Raw genomic sequence first — 23,872 nt, forward strand, 5'->3', positions numbered from 1 at the left:
CTGTGCCCGGATAATGTGAATTGCTCTACAGAGGACTACCTGGCGGCCCTCAAGTCTGAAGGACTGCCAGTGTCTCACAACTGTCTCACGGGACTGAGTTGCACTCAGCCATTTTTACTGCTTTATAATTTAATTAACTGTTTATTTCTTGTGTTATATATCTATATGTAAGTTTATATTTAAAATTATTAGCAATCTGGTTTTGTTTGTCTACAGAACCCTGCCTAACACAGATATTATTACAATCCATGGTTCTATTGGATTAAGCATAATTGTACAATTGCTGTCATCATTTTCAATACATTTTCTTTCTTCTGGAACTCTTTGCTATCAGCTCCCCTCCATCCCTCCTTCCCCACTCTACCACCCCCATGGTATTATTATTGCCATAGTTTACACCATCCAATATATGCACGCACCTACAATTCTGTTGTTCGTTCCCCTTGAGTGGGGTTATACATCCATCAGGGAATCGTTAGTCCTATTACTGTGGCTGAGAGAGTTATCTATCATGGATTTCATGCATTTAAATATCTTGATTGTACAGTGTACATACGCAGGTCTAGCAAGGTTGTGAGGCAAAACTAAGGCTATACTAGTGGAGGGGAGGAAGTACTAAAGAACTAGAGGATAGTTATGTGTTTCATCAGTGCTGTACTCTACCCTGGATATCTATATGGATATATATATCATCCCTTCTATGTGGCCCTTCTGTGAGGGACTGTCCAATTATCTTACAGGTGGGTTTTGGGTCTCCACTTTGTCCACACTCCTTCACATCAATTTGGTTGCTTGTTTTTGAACTTCTTATACCTGTTCCCGTTTACACATCACGATCACACAGGCTGGTGTGCTTCCTCCATGTGAGCTTTGTTGTTTTCCTGCCAGGTGGCTCCTGGTTGTTCTTGGATTCCATTCTCTCACACTTCTCTTTTCCCTCTGCAAAGGCTTCGTGGAGTGGTTTCCTCTATTCTCAGGGTTTTGACTGCTTCCTACATGCTAATGATCTAAGTCTTGTCTTCTCCAAGCCTTCAAATATCTGGTAGATGTGCTGCTCAGAAATTCTCCGACTTAAAACAACTCGCCATCTAATTCTCCTCACCTTATGGCACATTTCTTGTCTTTTTATTTCGTGTTTACGTTTACAAACTCCCAGATGGGCTCTTTTCTCTAGTCTTACCTCCCTTCAACCCCATCCTTTCAAAAGTACCTCCTCCTGTGTTAAACTACTTAAAACACAAATCTAATGTCATTTTCTCTTTCACTGCAGGAGAGTTTGTTTAGGACAATTTTTTTTTTGTTACATTCATTTTCCACGTGATTTTGAATTTTGTTTGGAAATTCTCTTGACACAATCCCGAATATAAGAGGTGTACAACTTGCCTAACATATTACACAAGACTCTTCTATGGATCTGCTGGTCTTACCTTTGGCCACACCAGCTATAGAATGTTCTCTTGGAAATCCGGGTACTTCCAGCATGAGGTTGCTAGAGTTTCCTACGCAGGTTATTTTTCTTTCCATGGTGCCTTGGTCTGTGCACGTTCAGAGATATAATTGCATTCATAATTATTGGTGATGTAGAAGTTGAAATCAAAAAGGGTTGGTCATTAGAAAATGCGACCTGGATGGTAGATGATGCCAGAGATAGCACCATAGATTTTTGCAAAACCGTCAACTTTTTCATTACAAACATGTATTTTTACAACAACAAAAATAGTGACTGTGTGCATGCACCTTAGGGGAGAGAAGACACTGGGATCAAATCCATTACTGTGGCAAGATATGATGGAGAATGTCAATACTGTCACTTAGTATAAGACCAGGGGCTGACCCTGGAACAGTATCAATTACTCATATGCCAGTATAAGTTGAAGCTGGAGAAAATTAAAACAAGTCCAAGACAGCCAGAATGTGACCTTGAGTATATGTCTCCTGAATTTAGAGACCACGCAAGAATAGATTTGATGCATTTCATCAGCGGGATGACATAAGACATGAAGGAGGCTAAAATCCTTAAATAGAAAGCTAAGACCAGAATGGATGTCAGAAAAGCCTTTCGTTCTTGAAGATAACTAAAGTACATGGAGGAATAATGAAGTAAAAGACACTGGCAGAGAATCCAAACGGCAGCGGGAGAAGACAATGTATTAGAATGAAAAGCGCCAAGGTCTAGAATTAGGAAACGAAATGAAAATGACCTGCTTTCAATGTTTTAAGTCAAATGACCTGAAGAAAAATGGTATTGTTTGTTAATTTCCATATTCTGTTAGTTCACCTTCCTTGAAATGGGAATGTTTACAGATTTCTTTCACCAATTCGTTGTCAGGTAGCTGCCTATAAAATTTCTTAGCCTCGATAGCGGAATATGGCTAGAATTGCATCCTTTGGTTGAAGCATCTCTAACTGGTCGTCCATCAATTCCTAGAGTCTTGATTTCCCCCCAATGGCACCCGTGAAGCTTGATGCCATCTTTAATACCACCAGTTCTTGACTATATGCTACCTCCTGAAAGGATTGAACATTAATCAATGATTCTTGGTACAATGGCAGTATATTCCTTTTTTTAATGCTTCCCGCGTTCAATATTTTGTCCATTATATCCCTCAGTATTGCAACCCGGGGCTCTAAATTTTTTCCCAGCAAAACATGATTTACATATTCTAGCCTCATGTCTTCTTAGTGTACACCATCATACCTTTCTTTTTATTAAAGACTTATTCTTATGTGTGTGTCTGATTCTTCACTACTCTGTAAGTAAAGTAAACAACAGTGTTTGACATTCAGATGTGTTTGATCAACGTGTGTTTGCATGAGTTCTAGAGACACTGAACTATGTATTCTTCAATAGTCATTTAAAACTCTTGTCCTCTGATTGTCCACCAGTGAGTGACTTCCTGTCAGCCTTTAACCCTCAGAGAAATTGTCTCTTTTGACAGTTTTACTCTGCACCCCTAAGCCTTACACCTTCAGAAATCCTTGACACTCTGAATCTTTTAGCTACATTGTTAATAGCACTCCCTTCGGTATGGCAAAACTAGAGCTTATTACACACCCCTTTCCTTGGGGGTATGCATGTTTTTAAATCACATCAGGGATCATACTTTAATCAACGTTGGATCCCTTTCGTGGAGTACTGTGCCAGAACTGTGTGGCTGTGTACTACGTGGGCAGTTCATAAAGGAAGGCAGCACTGGCCAACTGACTTGGACATAAAAATGTATAAAAGGTTAACAGAAACACATCAGAATTAATGGAGCTTCCTCAGAGTACTGTAATTCTAGTATTTGGACTATGAATTGAAGTTGAAGTCATGATTTTTTTTAAGGAAAAAGTACCCGTTCACTGTCTACTATTTCCTGTTTCCCCATGGATGGGGAAACTATTACCCATCCTATTATCCATTATCTATTACCATTGATGATAAATGCACAGCAAAGATTTATTAAGCTAGGTAACTGAGAATTATTTACATCTCTTGTTTATGTAAAGGAGCTCTGGTTGTACAGTGGGTTATGCATGGGCTGCTATTACTTTATCCTTACCACTTTATTTTGTTCCTGATTTTTATTGTTTCTGTTGGGTTGGTTTTACAGTTTGTGAAGCACAGGAGGAGTAGATGCAGGGAGATAATTGAGGCAAAGGGATATAGGGGAGGTAAGGGTGGGGGTGGGGGGAAGCAAACAATGTATGTGGGAGGAGGGAGGGAGGTAGTGCTAGAACAGATGGTGATTACAACTCATTTTAAAAGAGATTTAACCACGGGGTGGGGGTGGGGCAGGGAGCAAAGGAAGAAAAATTTCTTAAATTGATTGTGGTAATGATTGCACAACTCTTCTTGATATGATTGAACTATTAAATTGTGTGATATGTGGATTAAGTGCTAATAAAAGTGTTAAAAAAAAATCCTCACTGCCACTGAGTCGATGCTAACTCATAGCAGGTCCCTTCTGTATTTCCAAGCTTACAACTGTTTACAGGAGTAAAAATCCTACAGAACCAGCTCATTTTTTGACTTCCCCAACTTTCCCATATTGTAGTTATCTTTCCCTCAGTTATAACTAGTGAGCAACATTTAATAACTGTCATTCTAGACATGAACTTTTAAAAGCTTGTTTTACTTCCTCTTAAGCCACACGGTTCACACCTTGATGTGGGGAGCACGTTCCTATGTTGTTATTTGTGCTTTAATTAACGGCTAAGCTATGCCGGCACCTTACTCAGGCACTAACACTTAAGCGTGGCTGCTGCACAAAACGACTGAGCAACATTGACTGCTTCATAAGGGGACTCCATCCCTTTCAAAAGCAAGATTATGGAGGGGAGAGACCTTAGCAGCCCTCTTCATTGATAATGCAGACTTCAGCTAATTATCATCTTTGATATTAGCAATTGTCTATGATGTTCCTGTATCTCTCGCCCGCAAGGTATGCACTTCTCCTGTCCATGCATGCCATCCTCACTCCATTCCACTTAGGTGCTGTATAATCCACAACTTGTGATGAAAGGTTCTAACAAGTATAATTACCCGGAGTTGGGGGGGAGGGGGAACGCAAACAAAAACGGATTCGCGTTTCTGTCTTCAATAACTTTATATCATTTTATGCTCTTCTTAATACATGTTAAGTTATTATAACTAGTTTAGTAGACAATGAAGTAAAAATAGCATTTACCTTGATGCAGCAACAATCGTTGATAATACAACCCCCAGGGTCAAATTATTGAAACAATGTAACTCTAATGGCTTAAATGTTTATAATTTTACAAAATATCCTGTGTAAAGCTACCTTTGGGGGGAAAAAAATAAAATGACCTTTATTAGCCAGTTCTGGGCAACTAGGCAAGTGACAGGGTGAGATGAATTCTTGGGACCCCCTGTTTGTTTGTTTGTTTGTTGCCATTCAGGTCCATTCTTTGTGTAGATGCATCTTTCTCTGTTCTGTAATGAAAACTCAAAGATATTGAGCTAGAAGAATACATTTCTAAGCTCTGAGAGCAAGAATGACCAAATTAGATTCTTGAAATTTCATTATTCTATTCATATTTTCTTTTCACATGTTCTGTAAGGTGTGCTTTCAATTGCTAAGTCTTTTGTTAGACTTCAAATGAAACCGGGTTCTCTGAGCAAAGTACCAAGATCGAATGCTTTTGATGCATCTGATGATAAATTATCTTCTTTTTCAAGCTTTAAAAGGTGTTTAACCCATAAAGCTAGCATCACTCAATTGATCTTCACTATTCATGTGTTTCCCGTATTCAGTGCGAGTTATAACCAAGTGCTTAGACTACAGAAGTCTTTGTGGAAGAGAATTCCTTTGTGAGGAACACTTTCTAAGTGGACTCAGGTAGCCTGTTAGTTGACATGTGAGATCTGTGTTATAGATGCATGTTAGATAGGGGTGTAACACATGAATGCAAGGGCAATACAGGTGTGAAAGAATAGCCTTCTGCTTGGATTATGGCATCTTAGGAAATGAAATAGGTGGCAATTCAATTGGTCCAAAAGTGAGGGAGGGGGCCCTTTGAGTTGGTGCTTTACAACGGTGCTAAATTTCATTGGAAATTGTATTTTTGGAGTATTGTCACAACTCTGTTGCAGTTGAAAGAAATGATACACACCTCCCAATGGCAAATCACGTCTGATTGGTCCATTTCACACTTCACTTTCCAAAGACTGAAAGGAATTCTTCTTTCGATTTGAGATTGGGGAGTAATGGTGTTTCCTGTATCATGGATGTTGAGGAATTGCTTTAATTGCTGATATTGGAAAATCTGCTGCTTTGTGACTTCATTGGGTTCTGTCCTAAGAGGTCCTACTCTGTTTGTCTTGCAGGCACTTCTCCTGTCTGTCATCTAAATACATGTGCCCTGGTGTCCCAGCCGTCATGAGCACCCTATTGGCCAACATAAACGCGTTCTATGCCCACACGACGGTTTCCACCAATGTACAGGTTTCTGCCTCAGATCGATTTGCAGCTACCAACTTTGGGGTAAGTACCAGTTTTTGAACAGTAATATCTCTGCTAGCTAATTTGAGATATGTTTCAAAGGGCTTTGGACTTAAGATGCTCTTGAAATCGTATTGCAGTTGGGAGTCATCGGGACTATCTATTAATAGAATGGGCTAAAGTCCAAAGTTCATTTGAAACATTTTGGGTGAACTAATATTTGACAGTGGAAAGGTAGCTCTTGACCAGAGGAGGTACACTGGTACAGATAAGAACTGGAAACACAGGGAATCCAGGACAGATGAACCCCTCAGGACCAGTGGTGAGAGTGGTGATACCAGGAGGGTGGAGGGAAGGTGGGGCAGAAGGGGGAACCGATTACAAGAATCTACATATAACTGCCTTCCTGGGGGACGGGCAGTGGAGAAGTGGGTGAAGGGAGATGTCGGGTGGTGTAAGATATGACAAAATAATCATAATTTATAAATTATCAAGGGTTCATGAGGGAGGGGGAACAGGGAGGAAAGGGAAAAAATGAGGAGCTGATACCAAGGGCTCAAGTAGAAAGCAAATGTTTTGAGAATGATGATGGCAACAAATGTACAAATGTGCTTGACACAATGGATGGATGGATGGATTGTGATGAGAGTTGTACGAGCCCCCAATAAAATGAATAATAATAAAAAAGAACTTCTATCTGGAATTGCTTTTTCCAGTGAGCCCCAAGGGGTAGGAGGGGTGAGGTGGGAGAAGGGAATAGGTTTTATGAGAACATACTAGAATTGTAAGCACTACTTCTATATGTAGAGTTTGCTTGACCACGTCAGGGGCTGTTTCCTGGTGAGTGTGAGCTGATTCGCCTCTCGGAAGCCTGGAGTCTTCCAGTTGCCTGTCCACTGACTCCTTCTGTGCTGGGGGGTAAGAGCACATGCCGAAGAGAACTGTCTGCTGTGCATTCAGCTGTCCGCCCCAAGGTATCAAATGGCTCAAGAACCCATTGAAACATAGAACTTTCCGGAAGATAGGAATCCTAAAGAGATTCAAGAATGACTCCCTTGTATATTCATTCGTCACTGGAACTCCTTCTTTACAATTGTAATCAAATTCAAATTGGCCAAAACGGGAAAGAAGGATCTACATTGAGAATGCTTCCTTCAAAGTAGTGAGGAGTTTAAAGTAAGACAGGACAAATGATTAGCAAATAAACCCAATAATAATAAGGAAGTCCCGCTGTCTACTCTTCTCCCACTCTCTTCTGAGGAGAGAGAAGACATCGCATGAGCTGAGTTGGAATTTAAGGTAGAGGTAACAACCAGTAGAAAATAACATTCTTAGGGTTGGGAGAGCCTGGTGTTTGAGTTCATATGTAAATCACCTGGGAAGAGGCCAATCTCCTAGATCATTCAAACTCAGTTTTCCAGAATGCTAAATGAGGAAAGTAATTCTTACTCTAACACATCTCTCATATGTAAAATGAAAATCAAATAGGATCAAAGATTTTAAAAACAGTAATAGATATACCTATGCCTTATGTATTAACTAGCTCATTCGATGTTTTGCCTTTATTACAATAGTTTGAAAATCCATTATCCAACTGTTTATACAACCATTTTGTTCTTTGAGTAACGAAAGTCCGGCTGTCACAAATTAAAAGGTGTGGGGTAAGAGCATCCCTGATTCTGCTGTTGAAGGTTATGTGTCAATGTGGCTCTGGGCCATGATGCTCTGTGGTTTGGCAGTTATGTCTTGATAGTCACCTTCCATTGTGTGATCTGCTGAAGTGTGACCCTACATTTTTTGCATCATGGTCTGATCTTTTTACCTAACCACTTTGAGAAGCAAAGAGTGAGTCTATACAGTATGAGGATTTCACCTCTCCTGCCCTCCCCACTATCACTTACTTCTGTTAGACTGACGGTTAAAAGATCTGGGGCCAAAAAATTCTCCTCAGTCAGATGAACAAAATACTATTATGACCAAACAGCAGGTCATAGAAAAGTTTTATTATAAAAATAATCTCATATCGATAATAATAGGTATTGTCTTGGGATTTTAACTGTAATAAAGAATTCTGTGTTATGATAGTATTTTGCTTATAATATTCTATCTGGGCACATTGTAAAGAATAAGTCCAACCTTGTGGAACATTGAGTATTTCTACTTCTGAGAAATTAGATGTGTTTATATGATTCATACCCACCATAAGAGGTACCTAGAGGAAAATTAGTAACATGCTCCTTTACTTCATGCTGACCCAAAGAAGACAACCCACACAGATTTGAGTATAATTCAGTGTTTCCCTGGCAACCTAGTTAAAGAAATTTTCATACATATGTAAAACACAAATTACTGTCGAGTCTGTTAAAAGAAATATTTCTGGAAGCCTGCTGCTTGATAACTTACTGACTTGGTATGTGAATTGTATGGTACTGAGCTCTGGTGGCATAGAGGGGTACTTGTTGGCTGATACCACCATGTCAGCAGCTTGACACCCCCAACCTTCTGCCACTGGGTGGGAGATGAGCGAGACCCTCTTCTCTGGTAAAGGCAGTCTTGGAAAGGCACAGGGGCAGTTCCTCTGTCATGCAAGGTCACTGTCAATCTTAATTGACTCGATGGCAGGGAGTTTGGTTTGGTGTCCTATACCGACTGAAAATACTGTTTGTCAAGTAAACTATTTTAATGTATCATGTCCCCTGCCTCCACTGTGGTGTCCCAAACTCTGATTCACACAGTTACTAGACCTGATACTATTGGTGGAGATTTAATTAATTTGAATCATCTTTATCCTTCTCAAAGCTGGGACCCAGACATTGAGTCTCCAAAATGGAAAATGCTTTCTTACCTATGAATATTATTAAAAAAAAATCTTTAAGGAAACTGTTATTCTTGCTGTAATACAGACTTTCTGTGTACAAATGTCATTAGAAATCAATCCAAAAATATATAGTAAATGACAAAGAGCTTGTATGTACAGATCTATGTTGAACTTGTAGAGGAACATGTGATTAATTTTCTTAGGGGCTAATGGAAGCTTGACAAACAAAGAGGAATGTTGTCGACAAGCAGTATATCAACGTCCAAAGGGTAGTAGGAAAACTTCCTTAGGCTTGGAAATTTGGTGAGTTAGAGGCAAAGGGAAGTAATGAAAACAATAGGTTTAATGGAGTATGTATGCGGAGAGAAATAATAGGCGTGTGTCTTACTAGGTTGGCTTTAGATAAGAGCCTTTAATCTTAGATATGTGGAATTTATTCTTAAGGTAATAAAACATGTTTTGGATAGGGTATAATTTGAATTTCTGATTCAGAAATATTCTAGAAAGTCAATGTTAAGGAGAGCGAGAAAGTGGGTTAAATGGGGTTCAATTTGTCATGATAGAAACCATTCTTCCTACCTTAAATATGAGTTGCCATAACAGAGAATTGGATCTTACAATGTCACTTGAAGAACTGTAGGAGAAGCCATTATAAGTGTCTCAATAGCAAGTGGTGTCTACTTAGCAGGGAAGCTGCAACCTTTATATATACTTATGTATATAAAATCAGGAAGGTGGGAAATTGGGAGACTTCCTACACTGAGTGTACAAGTTATCTTTTCAAAACCAGAAACTTCACTCTGTGGCTGACTTGGAAGCAGAGGCCAAGAAGGCAGTTGACTTCTACTTACTTCATGTTACTTTCCAAATATGAGAGCAAGTATATTTAATAGGCAGAAATGCAGATCCACAGAAACCTTGCCTCAAAATAATTTGGTAAATAATTGCTTTAAGTTTTCCAGGCTCTGAAACATAAGACACACTAAAGGGAAAATGAGTAAACCAATTCTGAATGTTGACCATAGGCATTCTAGTTAGCGAAAGAGACTGAGGGTTTTAGTCCTGGCAAAGCAAGTCATGCTGAATCTAGATAGTGGATTAAAAATGATGAGGAAAATGCAAGAGAATGTAGGGAATATTTGGGGAGTGGGTCGTTGCCTTTATGATTTGCTGGCAGGGGAAAATCCATGTTTTGTGCTACCTATATCTTAAATATCTGAGGGTGGGAGGTGCTCCTTCAGAAGAAGAATGCCAATATAAAATATGGTATGCAATTCATATTTATAAATAACATAAATGTTATAACCTGACAAATGTGTTACCTAACCAAGAAAATCATATTTTTAATTAAACTTCCTGACGTACCTCAATAGTACTTCTTCCTACAATTTTTTCACTGCAGATCTTTTTATAACGTAAATGAAAGTATTAATTTATGTCTGGATACAAGAACTACAGGAAAGGAGTTTATTACTAATAAGGTAACACGGCCAACAGTGGAAATGGCTGGAGGCTGTGGATGTAGGAAGGGAGATGCAAGACCCTGAGAGATTCCAAGTTGGCTTAGAGGTAGGACTTTAAACTGGTTCTTTCCAGTCTAATCCATCACAGAGCAAAACCTAGAATGGATGGGGATGTCTAAAATGTGGATTGACTAGCCCCATAAGCAGAACCAAAAATACTATTGACTGACTCCCTGCTAAATACGTCATCTCCATCCTAGAAGCCCTGGCAGGGATGTTGGGTAAGCAGCGTCTCATGGCCAACCGCACGATCAATGGTTCAAACCCACCTGCTGCAGCTTTGGGAGTAAGAGGAGGCTATTTCTGTAAAAGTCTATAGCCTAGTAAACTCTACATAAGGTTTCAATATGTATACTGTATGTATTGCAGAACGAAATTGATCACTTGGTTATCAAAGTTGGATGCAGTGGGGCTTAGATCCAAGATGACAACAATCCAGCATCTTGCCACAGACTCTTTGCAGTCTCCCATTCCCAGGTCGTTTTCTTCTGCTTCTTGTTCCAGTACAGCCACATGTTACAGATGTCTGTCTGATCCAGTTGTGCTGCCTTGAATGAAGCAGCCAGGATTAAACCCATTTGAAAGGGTTGGATGCCCTGCCTTAACGGATTGCCCCCAGACCCTGTGCACACCATGGAATCCTTCGTGACCGTTGGCTCACGTGTGTTCTTCAAAGGCTTTTGTAGCTTCACTGACCACTGTTCATATAACAAAAACTCTGAAATCATGGTTTCTATCGAAAGAATAAAGGGAGGCATCAGACTGCTACCCACAAGGTCAGCAGTTTGAATCCACTTGCCATTCCACAGTAGAAAGATGCATCCGCCTGTTCCTGAGAAGAGTTTTTGTTTTGTTGGTGGCTGTTGTAATGGATTACCAGACCCAGCAGAAAAGTCCAGTAGTACCCTGACTCTTGGTGTCAGGCTACTGGTAAAGGAACATGGGGGTTAGAGGTCTACCTCTTCTACCTTGAAGACATCCATATTGAGCTGGTGGAGTCGAATTTTTTGAAACCTGTGAAATAGGAGGTCAGACCTGGCCCGGCACCATTTCTTCAGAAGCCTGGGTGGTGTAAATGTTCTTTCATCCATCCACACGAGACACGCTTCCCACATTTTACAGGCTGTTGCGGGACATTTACCAGCGTGCTTTTATGGGGAAATAACTGCATCCCCCTCGTTAAAGGGCAGCCCAACAATTGTTGTTTGGTTTGTGAGCTAAGAATGCCATTTCTAAATGGGGAAAAAAATCCAAAGATGAGAATTATGGAGTCCAAATTTCCATGACCATAAATAAAGTCATTTTGGAACCGCCACACTCATTCGATAGTGAGTTACCTGTGAACGCTGTTGTTTACTTGTGGCAGAGCTGAGAAGTTAAGACAGAATGAAAGACAAAGAGATGTACCCTCTGCCTTTTAGAGCCAAAGTTTTCTGATCTCTAATCTAGAGTTATTCCTCAGCTAATTAGATCTGAATGTTTGCAAACCTACAATGTTTACTGGTTTGCCTCATATCAGACAGATCCTTATTTAAGGCAACAAAGTGGATAATGTGGAATTTCAGGCATTGTGCCACGGCCCTGGGGAAAACATTTTTCTAATCACCCAGACATTTGTTATTCCTCAAATCACATCAGGCAGGCGGCAGGCCTCCTTTGCTCTTGCAAAGGCAATCTCACTCTAGTTACATAGAAATAGAGCAAATACAATTAAATTTCAAGCTGTCCTGCTGTTAAAAAGAATCTCTATGAAGATTCTATCAGAATCACACTTTTAATTTCATATCACCTGATGTTGTTTGCGATTTAGTGACAACAAGCATCGCTGCTTTTTCTATTTTCTTGCAATGGAAATTTTCCCCGTGGGCAATGAAGACCTAGATCAGGCATCCTCAACCTACGGCCTGCGGGCCACATGTGGCCCGCCAAGGACATTTGTGCCCACCGGGTGTTTTTGCCCCATTTGTTTTTTTACTTCAAAATAAGATATGTACAGTGTGCATAGGAATTTGTTTATAGTTTTTTTTTAAACTATAGTCCGGCCCTCCAACGGGTCTGAAGGGCAGTGCACTGGCCCCCTGTTTAAAGTGTGAGGACCCCTGACCTAGATAGAGAGACCAAATGTTTGATCTGAGTCAAATTCCTTTCAGCTGCATAAAATAGGAACCTAACGTGTGTGTACATGCGTGTGTGTGTGTGTGTGTGTGTGAAAGAGAGAGACATATGAGTTAGACTGGAAACTGCAAGGTTCACAGTTCAAACCCACCAGCTGCTCTGTGGGAGAAAGATGAGGCTATCTATGGGAGTAATGACTTACAGCCTCTAAACCTTATGTATGGCTACAAGTCAGCATTGGCTAGCTAGCAGTGGGCTTGGTTTTGGGTTTGGGTGTGGAACCTAAGGACAGAGGTAAGGAAATCAGGGTTGGTGTCATGTCTCAGAATTGTGATTTTTTAAAAGGGGTGCATTGGGGGTGATACGGAATGTCCTTTCTTGCTGTATTTAGTTCCTCACCTTATGGTCACCGGATGACTGCTTTCCCTTAGAGTGTCTAGGTGTAAATTGAAGAAAAGGAGAAATGCAAAGGGCACAAAGCATGAACGCATATAAAAGAATTGTATAGCAAACACTCACAAGCAATGCTTTCCAATCTTCCCAAGGAAGACTTCATTGACAGGGTGCACGCTGAAGCTCTTCTCTGTAGTCAGCTTTCCCAGTGAATTGTACATTTATCTAATTGGCAAAAACTGCCACGTGACCAATCTTTTCTAAAATAAGAGCTGGGAAAATAAGCATACCATATGGGGTGCATTTATCACCTAAACAAAATGAAGATGCTCTGAGAGAATAGAAGAATGCATGGGCCATGGGATCCTTGGGGTCTGCCAAATTTAAATAAGGGGCCATAGATTTGGATCCTGTATGGTTGGCCAGAGTTACTTCAGCTCAGCTATCTGGATGCTTCGTACCAACCACTGAGGGTCAGATGAGGCCTCCAGAGACATGAAGTGAATCACGCTGTCTTTCTTGATTTTCTGAATGACACACTCTACTGTGGCCTAAATAGATGATTATAGTGGCTTTTTAATTTTTTCCTGTTTTATTGAAAGCAAATGATCCACAAGGATAGAGCTTGGGGATTCAGAAAGAAGTGCATTGGTATCCCCCTAACCTGGAAAGGTCTTATGGCTCTGGCGAGGACAAAACAAGGCCGTTGGTTTTGTTGTTGATTGTTGGCAAGTTGGTTCTGATTCATACACAAGAGGGAAGTCCTGCCTGATCCTCCACCATCCTTACAATTGTTCTTCTGTTTGAGGCCATTGTTACAAACACTGTTGACCCGTTGGGTCCTGAGTCTTCCTCTTTTTCGCTGCCCCACTGCTTTGCCAAGCATGATAACCTTTTCCAAGGACTGGTCTCTCCTGATTGCGTGAGGCAGTCTTGCTGTTCTTGCTTTTAAGGATCCTCCTAGCTGTACTTCTTCTGAAACAATTGCTTGGTCCTTTTGGCAGTCCCTGGTATTTCCAATATACTTCACCTGCACCGTCATGAAATGCATCTGTTCTTCAGTTTTCCTTATTCCGTGTCCAACTTTCACTTGTATATGGTTGAAAACACAACTGCTTGGGTCAGGAACACTTTAGTCCTCAGAGTAACATCTTTGCTTTACAACACTTTACAGAGGCCTTATGCACGGGCAGCAGATTCACCCAATGCCATGCACCCTTTTGACTGCTGCATCTGTATCCTCTCCTGTAGCTTGTATTCTGAATCTAATTGGAGCTAGTGGGTTTAGGTTTTGGTTATGGGGACTGGATAGCTATGCCTGTCTAACATGATTAGAAACGTCTGGAGGATAAGGCTCATTTCTTATGTGCTTTATTGCCTCCATAGGGATTAGCAGAGGAGATACGCAAATTTTTTGCCAACATATGAACCTAATGAAAATAGTTTACTCAAAATTAGACTTTCAATGTATGAACAATTTACCTATTAATAGTCTACTAATGCCATCAAGATCAGTGACTCTAAGTCAGTGGTTCTCAACTGTCCTAATGCCACAACCCTTTAATACAGTTCCTCGTGTTGTGGGGCCCCCCAACCATAACATTATTTTCATTGCTACTTCATACCTGTAATTTTGCTACTGTTATGAATCAGGTGACTCCTGTGATAGGGTCATTCAACACCAAAAGGGGCTGTGACCCACCGCTGCTCTAAGGGATAAGAATTGGAAACCCCATTTTCACCTCCTCAGTCAAGCTACGAGGGAAATGTTGCTTTTTCATTAATCAGTATCTTCCCCGGTACAGTTTGGTGTTTCAAGACTATCAATGAAAGACGCAAGCTTTGCTGTCATTTATATGCCTCCTATATACTTTATCTTGAATGGTGGAAGTATCAATCAATTCTGTGTGTGACATTAATGCTTTAGCTTATATGTAGTTAATCAACACAAGCTCACCTGAATGTTATCAAAATAACACCTCTCCAATTCGTCAGGGAGGAGGTCAGTCTAACGCTAGGACAGCATCAGAGGGAAGCAGCAGTCATCTTTTGCCCTGGTATTTACATGATTTTAGCATAAATTCAAATCATCCTTTTAAAGCAATGCATTTTTTTGGATTCGGAAGCTTTTATTTGTTTCCAAAAAACATACTTTTTGAAATTGTTTTTGACTCAGCCACAACTGTTTCCCACTTCCCTTGGGGGGAAAAGGGAACAGAGTCGTCATTTATTTTGGGAAGGGTGGTGTGGCCTGGGGGGCGGGGGGCACATTTGCTCTTGCTGACACATTCGATTGCCTGTGAATCGCTACCTGGAAAAGCACAGCAGTGATTCATTCACCATGCCTTCTTCATGCAGAAAACAGCTCTCTGGGAACGATAGGAAAAGGTGCAGGTTTCACACTCATCACGGAGAAGTGCTGTGATTTATTGAGAATAACAAGTTTGGTACAGTCCTGAGTTTGAATCACTGCATCATCACATCCTACTGCCATCTCTTGGATAAATCAGTTGATACCTTGAAAATTCAGGTGCTTTCTGTAAAATGGGGGCCATAGCTTCTAAAACCATGACGCCTACGTTTAAAATGGTGACTGTTAACATTGTGAGGATGACGTACATTTGAAATGATGATTTATCACTACCATCTTATTTTGTGTTTGCTTTCACAGAGGGAGAAATTTATCAAGCTCCTGGACCAGCTACACAACTCTTTACGGATTGACCTGTCAAAGTATAGGGTATGTATAAAATTACTTCCCTAATGGTAAAGCTGGTGGCTGGATCAACAAAAGCACTGCTACTCGAGTTCTGGTCCATACATTCATGGGTTGCTTTCAAAAAGATTGGATTAGACCCGTCTCTGATCAGCATATGGTGGCAGACAAGCTCTCTCCGTAATGGCCATGTCCTCCGTCTCATCAGGTGGCTACAAGTACATGGTCCTATTAAAGCAGTGGCTTCGGAAGGGAGCAGCTGCCGGGCCCGTGAAATTCAAGTCAGAGAAGCTGGCTTGTGTGGCTGTGGCAACTCTTTTTTAGCAGGAAGGAGACTGTCAATGGGGTCATCTTTATAGATGTCACCGGGACTTAGTTATAGAAATTTTTAAGACCTCTTCAAAGTGAACTGGTGAGGAGGAGGCCAAAGAAATTGTGCCAAGGGTTTTTTTTCCATCACGGCGATGCACCCCCCTCATTTTTTGAGGGGAACAAAATGGGCTGTCATAGAACAATTACCTTGGGAAATCCTGTTCATCCTATACCTTTATCTGACCTCCTGGAAACTCCTCCCCACTCCTGTCCCAACTCAATGAACATTTAAAAAGAACACAATTTGAATTTCTGGGGGTTGCTAAACCTGCTATTTTGATGTGGTGTAAGTTGAAGAGTATAGATTTCTTCACACCAGGGTGAAACACCACCTTCAGAAGCGTATAGACCTAGATGGAGGATATCTTGAGAAACAGTAGCTTCATGCTGTGATATTTTTGTGTCGCAATGCTTTTTATCTTGTGTGGTGTTTGGTCCAGATGGTTTCTTTGACATTGCACAAGGCATGCCCTATGTAATGGAAATGAAAACCCAAGAATAGAAACAGAACATGGTTAGAGATCGTGCCAGAAGGTAAGCCCTTCAGATCAGAAAGCCCTCAAAATAGGGCCGAGAAAGCACTGCCTTCTCAAAGCAGAGTCAACCACGATGACACAGACGAACCAAAGCCTGTTGTGTGAGTAAAGCTTCAGGAAGTCTTCCTTGACTGATGGGGTCTGACTCAAAATGATAAGAGAGAGCAGTACACATCAGCTCTTTAATAATAACTTAATCATCTTTAATCATTGGAACTTGAACTGTATGAAGTATGGATTGAGGAAAATTGGAAGCCATGAAAATGAGAAGGAATGCGTACAATCAATATTATAGGTGTTAATGACGTGAACTGCAGTGGTATTGCCATTTTGAATCAGGAAATCATATGGATTACTATGCTGGGAATTACATGATCAAGAGGAATAGAATCACATTCAGCCTCAAAAAGGATGTTTTAAGATCTGTTTTGAAGTACTGTACTGTATGTGATGGAATAATATCTATCCCCATACAAGGAAATCCAGTGAGCACAACTATTACTCAAATTTATGCACCAAACATTAAAGCTAGTGATGCATAAACTGAATTCTAACCAATGTCCTCAAGAACAGATTTGATGCATTAAACACTGATGACAGAAGACTTGGTGAGGTAGTTAGTTTATTGTGCCAACCTGGCTGATAAACACATGTGGGGTTAATTGAAGGGCAGAGAGATAAATGGCTCGGTGAACCTCGCCTTTCTAGTTCTCAGGTCTCTTGCTTTGTGATGGTTGGACCAGAGTGCAGCTGCCTTAGCCAGTTCCTGCTTCAGCTGGCAAGGCTCACTTCCTGCAAGACATCCCTAAGGAGAAGCCACATGGACTTACCCGATGCAGCCCTGGGTGCTGGAGCAGCTGTGTGGAGACCCCTGCCAGCACTGAGATGCTTACATATTCACTAGGCTTTCCTCCTGCAGTCGGCATCATTGCATCTGTTTTGTGAGATGGAGGAGGACTTTGTAGATTGGTGTCAGACATATGGGTTAATGTTGGACTTGGGGGCTTGGGCAGCACTGGGTTGGGATGTTTTCATGATATGCACTTAACCTTTATATAAAACTCTCTTACACATATGAGTTTCTATAGATTTGTTTCTCTAATGTACCCAGACTAACACACCTGGTGACCTATGGGATGATATCAGTACCATGTCATACATGAAAAAAGCAAAAGGTCATTAAGGAGACAGGAAAGAAGTATCAAAAGAACATGGAAAAAATTCAGAGTCATGGTGCAAAAAAGATACAAGTCAACCTTCAAACACTTCAACAGATAGCATATGAGCAAGAACCAATGGTACTGAAGGAAGGGAGCCCAAGTGGTACAGAAAGCATTAGCCAAAAACTAGGCTCCAGGAATGGGTGGGATACCCATTGAAATGCTTTCACCGCAATGAATGTACAAATGCGCTTTACACAATTGATGTATATATGGATTGTGATAAGAGTTGTATGAGCCCCTAATAAAATGATTAAAAAAAAAAAAAGAAATGTTTTCACCAGCTGATGAAGCCCTGGAAGCACTCACTGGTCCATGCCAAAAAGTTAGAGAGAGAGCCCATAGGCGTTCGACAGGAGGAGATCTGCATTTGTATCCATTCCAAAGAAAGGGGCCCTTCAGAATGAGCAAATTGCAAATCAGTATATCCTTGATATCACATGCAACGAAAAGTTTGCTGAAGATCGTCCAGCAAAGGTTACAGAAGAACATTGACAGGGAGCTGCCAGTGGTCCAGGCCAGTTTCAGAAGAGGATGTGGAAGAAGGGATATCTTTGCTGATGTCAGATGGATCTTGGCTGAAAGCAGAGAATAGCAGAACGATGTTTACTTGTGTTCCATTGAGTATGCAAGAACATTCAACTCTGTGCACTGTAACAAACTATCGCGAGCCTTGATCAGAATGGGAATTCCAGAACACTTTGTTGTGCTCATGGGGAACCTGTACATGGATCAAGAGGCAGGTGTGCAAACAGAACTAGGGCATAATGCAAAGTTTAATATCAGGATTATATTTGCTGAGCAAATAATCAAACAAGTTGGATTATGTGAAGAACTCAGGATCAGGTTTGCAGAATGGCTGCACTATGCAGATTACACAACTTGCTTGCTGAAAGAGAAGATGACTTGAAGCACTTGCTGATGACCCATCAAGATTAGAGCCTTCAGTATGGATTTATGATTCAAGGTCAAGATCAAAATCCTTAAAACTGAACCAATCGTTAAAATAATATGTTAAATGTAAAAAAGATGGACATTTTCCAGAGTTTTTTCTTGCTTGGCTCCAAAATCAATGATCAGAGAAGCAACAGTCATGTTATCAAAAGACGTGTTGCATTGAATAAATCCGCTCTAGAACTCTTCAAAGTTTTCAGAAGCAAGGAGGATACTTTGAGGACTAAGGTATGGCTGGACCAGGCCCGCAGTGTTTTCCGTTGTCTCCTCTGTATGTGAACGTTGGACATTGAATAAATAAGACTGAGGAAAAATCAATGCATTTGAACGATGATGTCCAGAGAATAATTGAAAGTAGCATGCACTGCCAAACTGGGGGGATGGCATAGGATTACATGATGTTTCATTCTACTGAACCACAGGGATGTTATGAGTCTGCACTGAGTCCGTGGCAGACAATAACAAACAACAGAAAAGTACAATGCTGGAAGAAGTAGAGCCCGAGTGTTCCTTAGAGGAAAGGAGGGTGAGACGACTTCTCACTTATTTGGACATGTCATCAGGAGACACCTGTCCCTGGAGAAGGGCATCTCCTGCTTAGTAAAGAGGAGAAAGGCCTACAACCAGGTGGATCGACACAGTGACAACAATGGACTGAAATAAGGATGACTGGGGGGATGGCATAGGATTAGATGATGTTTCATTCTACTGAACCACAGGGATGTTATGAGTCTGCACTGGGTCCATGGCAGACAATAACAACAGAAAAGTACAATGCTGACTTAAGCTCCTGTCATAGAAGAAACGTATCCTAAGTAAACTAACCACCCAATTTCCACTGTTGTCAAACACATTGCCCACATAACCCTGCAGCAACATTGTGTGTGTGTGTGTGTGTTGCTGTAACTGTAAAGTGTTTTAACACGAGCCATCAGTATTGGTGTCAGCCAATTCATGATGTAGACATGTGATCTAGACTTAATCCCAGTTCTCATATTGAAAAGCCGCCTCTCTTAGTGAAGTCAGCTCTTTCCCCAGTGTGTTAGATTCTTAGTGGGGGTTAATACTTAATTCATTCCTCATGTGTATCTGGGTACAGTATGTGTTTTGAAGTGGTCCACCTAATCTGATTAAACACTGAAGAAATATTGTAGGGTAGAATTTTGCAATTTAAAAACTATGTTCTCATTGTTCTTCTAGCCTTGTAACATCTTTAGGATGGAGAAAAAGATAATAACTAGTAGTGTGCTGGAGACAATCTCAAAAGCTAGTAGTTAAATTTTCAGGAATTTTGCAATCTACTTGGAAAACACAATGATAACTAAAATTTAAATTACATACATTTAAACTTAACATGATAAGAAAATTAATACACATTTAAAATGCATCACTTCCTAATTATTTTATTTCATCTTAGCATTCTTTTTATTCTGGAGGCTACCTTTCTGCCCTTTGGAAATGATGCTTAATAGAGAGCCGCTGGCATCTTTCCTGCTGCATATGTGGTGATGTTAGATTAGCTTCAAGTTATTCACAGTCAAACATGAGCAAATGCAATCAAAGGGGCTTGGTTTAGTGCTGATGCCAGAAGTCTTAGTTTAGTGACTCCAAGCTGTGTGATGGTAAATAGTTCAACAGGAGACCACTTGAAATTTTAAGGACAGTAAACATATTGGGAGAAGAGTTGAAGAGTTGACAATTCCATTTATTAAATTATGGCTGAAGAGAATTTGTAAAACAATTAAACAATAGCATTCTGAGAATCAGACTGGTATAGGACATTTTCTGCATTCTAATTAAATACAATATTAGAATTTGTAAGGTTTGACCAGCTTATATCACTGGGCTATATAGTGAACTATAGGAGCATCTTTTGTGTTGGAGCGCTGGTTTTAAATGTTCTCTTGCACACTACTAAATTCGGCTCACTTTTTAGATAATTAGTGAATTTTAAGGAGGTGTCCTTCTGAAACAAGAAAGTGATCAAGCCAAGATTTAAGTGTAATTCATCTTCTAAGACTAGGACTGCTTTTCCAACTACCTTGAACTGCTGGAGAATATTGAGTCTCAGCATCTCCCTATCCAATACCGTTAACTGCATTACAAGTAATGAAAGCATTGCTTGACAAAAATAAGCAATATGGAAGGTTAGACATATTAAATTCCTCTATTTTTTCCACCCTATATAACCAGTCTTGGGTGTCCTTTTAGCATTTTCTCGGTATGTAAAATCCACTGCTGTGAAGTAGAACCTGACTTTTCGTAGTGAATGCTAGAAGGAAAGGTACAATTGCCCATAAGGACGCCGAGGTCATCATGCCCGTGGAAGCAGTCTGCTGTGTCTTTCCTCCCACAGAGGGGCTATGGTGGGTTTGAACCACCAACCTGTAGGTAGCAACTGAGCATTTAACCGCTATACCACCAGTGTTCCTGCTTGTTACACACACACACACACACACACACACACACACACACGTGAATGCATGCATGTCATCATTTAGTTACCAAATAGCTTATACACCAAAAAGTTTACTTATCCAAAAATCCTAGTCTCTTCTACATCTTTCCGTTTTCAGCAGTGTCTCCAAAACATCTTTACTTATCTACATGTATTTTAGTGAAGAGCTTATTGAATGTCCTGATTGGGAGCTACTAGGCTTTCCAAATATGTTACACACTCAGCTGCCAGCTAAAAGTTTGGAGATTAGAAATTCACCCCAGGGTGCCTAGGTAGAAAGACCTGGCGATCTACTTCTGAAAAATCAGCTATTGAAAAACCTATGGAGTTAATGCCGCTCTAATATATAGAGAGTTGCCATGAGTTGGAATTGACTTTGAAAGCAACTTATGAAAAGAAAAAAAAAGAAGCAGGTACCTTTCATTTCAGATTTAGAGGCCTTCTGAACTCAGCAAATTCTGTCAAATAAAAGCTCAATGTTGGAACGGGGGTTAACATTGCGAGATGAGAATAACCATTGAAAGCGGTGTTTGGGGGCAAGCAGAGATGTGAGGCCACCTTGTCGGTAGGTGTTTGATGGTAATTTACCTGTGCGGTTTCTGTTTCTCCAGGAGAATTTTCCTGCCAGTAATGTTGAAAGACTGCAAGACCTGAAATCAACTGTTGACCTGTTAACAAGCATCACCTTTTTTCGGATGAAGGTAATCTCCTTTGATTTCGGTTACTGTTTTGATGAGCTCTGCCCTGGTCAATCCCAGTCTTATGCTTCCCTGATCGCGGCCTACGCTGCCTCCTGCATTTAAGTTGTGCAGCCTTTGCCTGCCTGAGCTGAGTGCATCTTCCAATACAGAGCGGCTTGAAGAAATTGTCTGTCCTAACCACCTAGGGTCTGCTGATACATTTAACTCACGTTTAATTATGCATCAAATCTCCCCAGTTAATCTAAGTGGGCATGGTCTTTTCAAAAGGATAAACGGAAATGGAGTTCACGTCTACCTATTTTAACTTAATTGAAAGGTGAAATTGCTGACTCTCCTGAGAGTATCTGGCCTTTTAAAAGTTATTTAATTTTACTAAATAATTCTAACTATGGTATTCTTCCTGAGGTGTAACCTTTCTGCTTACAGCTGCTTTCATGCCAGCCTGGTAATGTGTACCTGGAAATATATGTTGGAGAGAGAATATATATATGTATATATCTCCTCTGCTTTAATATCATAGGGATTCGCAGTAGTATCATGGTTAAGCATTGGCCTGGTAATGCCAGCCTGGTAATGTCTACCTGGAAATATATGTTACAGAGAGAGAGAGAATATATATATTTATATATCTCCTCTGCTTTAATATCATAGGGATTCGCAGTAGTATCATGGTTAAGCGTTGGCCTGCTAACTGCAAAGTCAGCAGTTCGGAACCACCAGCAGCTTTGTGGGAGTCTGGGGAATCCAGAGTGAAGTCTGGGAATGCCAACAAATATGCTAAACATTTGCCATTCTCCAATAGCAAGGTTGGCAGTGTTTCAAAACCCCTTTCCTAAAACTTTCCATTCCATTCTTCCCCATCCTCATTCTGAGCTAAAACCTGTTTCCTTGAAAAACAAAGAGTGTCCTCAAATTTGCACAATGGGCTCCGGCCTCTTCGAGCTACTTGGCCGCATCTGTGTCCCTCTACGCCTGCTTCTTTTGTGTTTCTATCAACGGACTATTTTCTTCAAAAGGGCCATCTCTTGTACCTTTGTCATTGACGTCATCTCCGCTTGCCTTCCAATCCATCAGCCCAGAAAACCTCCCTCTTCACCGAGCCACCAGTTTTCCCATCTCTCCACCTCCAAACTATTATGTTTCCACTTTCACCAAACCCTTCCTGGCTCCACTTTCCCCTGCAGGTCGTAACCAAGAGCCTGTTTCCTCTCGCAGCAAAGCTCCTCTAACTAGTTGCCTAAACGTTTGTTGTTTTCTGACCTCTTTACTACCGTGATCTTTTGAGTCCGTTCCTGCTTTGTTGTCTTTTTTAAAAATGATGACAAATAGTAAAACACACTTGGTTGTACAGTTGCGTAATTCATGATTAGTTTTAATAAGTACATGCTCATGTCAGCTGCACCACAACGCAGATGCCGAGCAGGCGATGAGCTTGTACTGCCTATTTAGGGTCAATGACTGCCGCCACACGTGGTTGTGCTTGTCTCAGCATTCTACATGAAGCATCGTGTGTCGGAGATACAATCATCTTGCTGGGTGTGTGTACCAATGCTCCATTTTACTTCTGAGTAGTATTTCTGTGTTATAGATGCATCAACCATCGTTTATCCATGCACTAGTTGACAGGCGTTGTCTTCTTTGGGTAAATATTTGGTATGCGATTGCTAAGGGGAACCCTCCTGGCAAAATGGTTAGTGTTGGACGGCTATGAAAGTGGAGTGTTTAAACTACCAACCACTCGCCAGGAGAAAAAAACCTAACAATCTGCTCTCCTAACTAGGAAACCCTCTGGAGAACAGTTGTAGGTCTGGGGATGCTGTGAGTCAGAATCTGCTCGATGGTCCCCCCCAGAAACAATATGTGATAAGTTCATGAGAAGCTGACAGATTGGTTTCCAAAGTGACTGCACACAGCAATGTATGGAAGTTCCAGTTGTCCTGATCCTTCTGCAGTTCTTCAGTATTTTCAATGATTTTGTTTTTTGTTTTTAATAATTTTCTTAACTTTTATCTGTTTCTATCGAGAACAACGGAACCCTGGTCGTGTGCAGGGATTAAAGTATTTGGCTGCTAACCAAAAGGCAGTTTGGACCCACCAGCAACTCTGCAAGAGAAAGAT

General features: G+C 40.8%; 1 protein-coding gene across 1 annotated transcript in view; it reads left to right on the forward strand.

Moving 5' to 3' along the window:
* UNC13C (unc-13 homolog C) overlaps positions 1-23,872 on the forward strand; it is a 586,641-nt gene that overhangs the window by 302,093 nt on the left and 260,676 nt on the right. Inside the window, exons 14-16 of the mRNA XM_045286469.1 lie at positions 5,834-5,990; positions 15,469-15,537; positions 21,665-21,754. Of these exons, the coding sequence (XP_045142404.1) occupies positions 5,834-5,990; positions 15,469-15,537; positions 21,665-21,754 (316 nt within the window). The remainder of the gene's footprint in view (positions 1-5,833; positions 5,991-15,468; positions 15,538-21,664; positions 21,755-23,872) is intronic.

Source organism: Echinops telfairi, unplaced genomic scaffold (genome assembly GCF_000313985.2).
Source record: "Echinops telfairi isolate 266 unplaced genomic scaffold, ASM31398v2 ScPeMD7_8;HRSCAF=38, whole genome shotgun sequence".
In the NCBI taxonomy this organism is placed as follows: domain Eukaryota; kingdom Metazoa; phylum Chordata; class Mammalia; order Afrosoricida; family Tenrecidae; genus Echinops; species Echinops telfairi.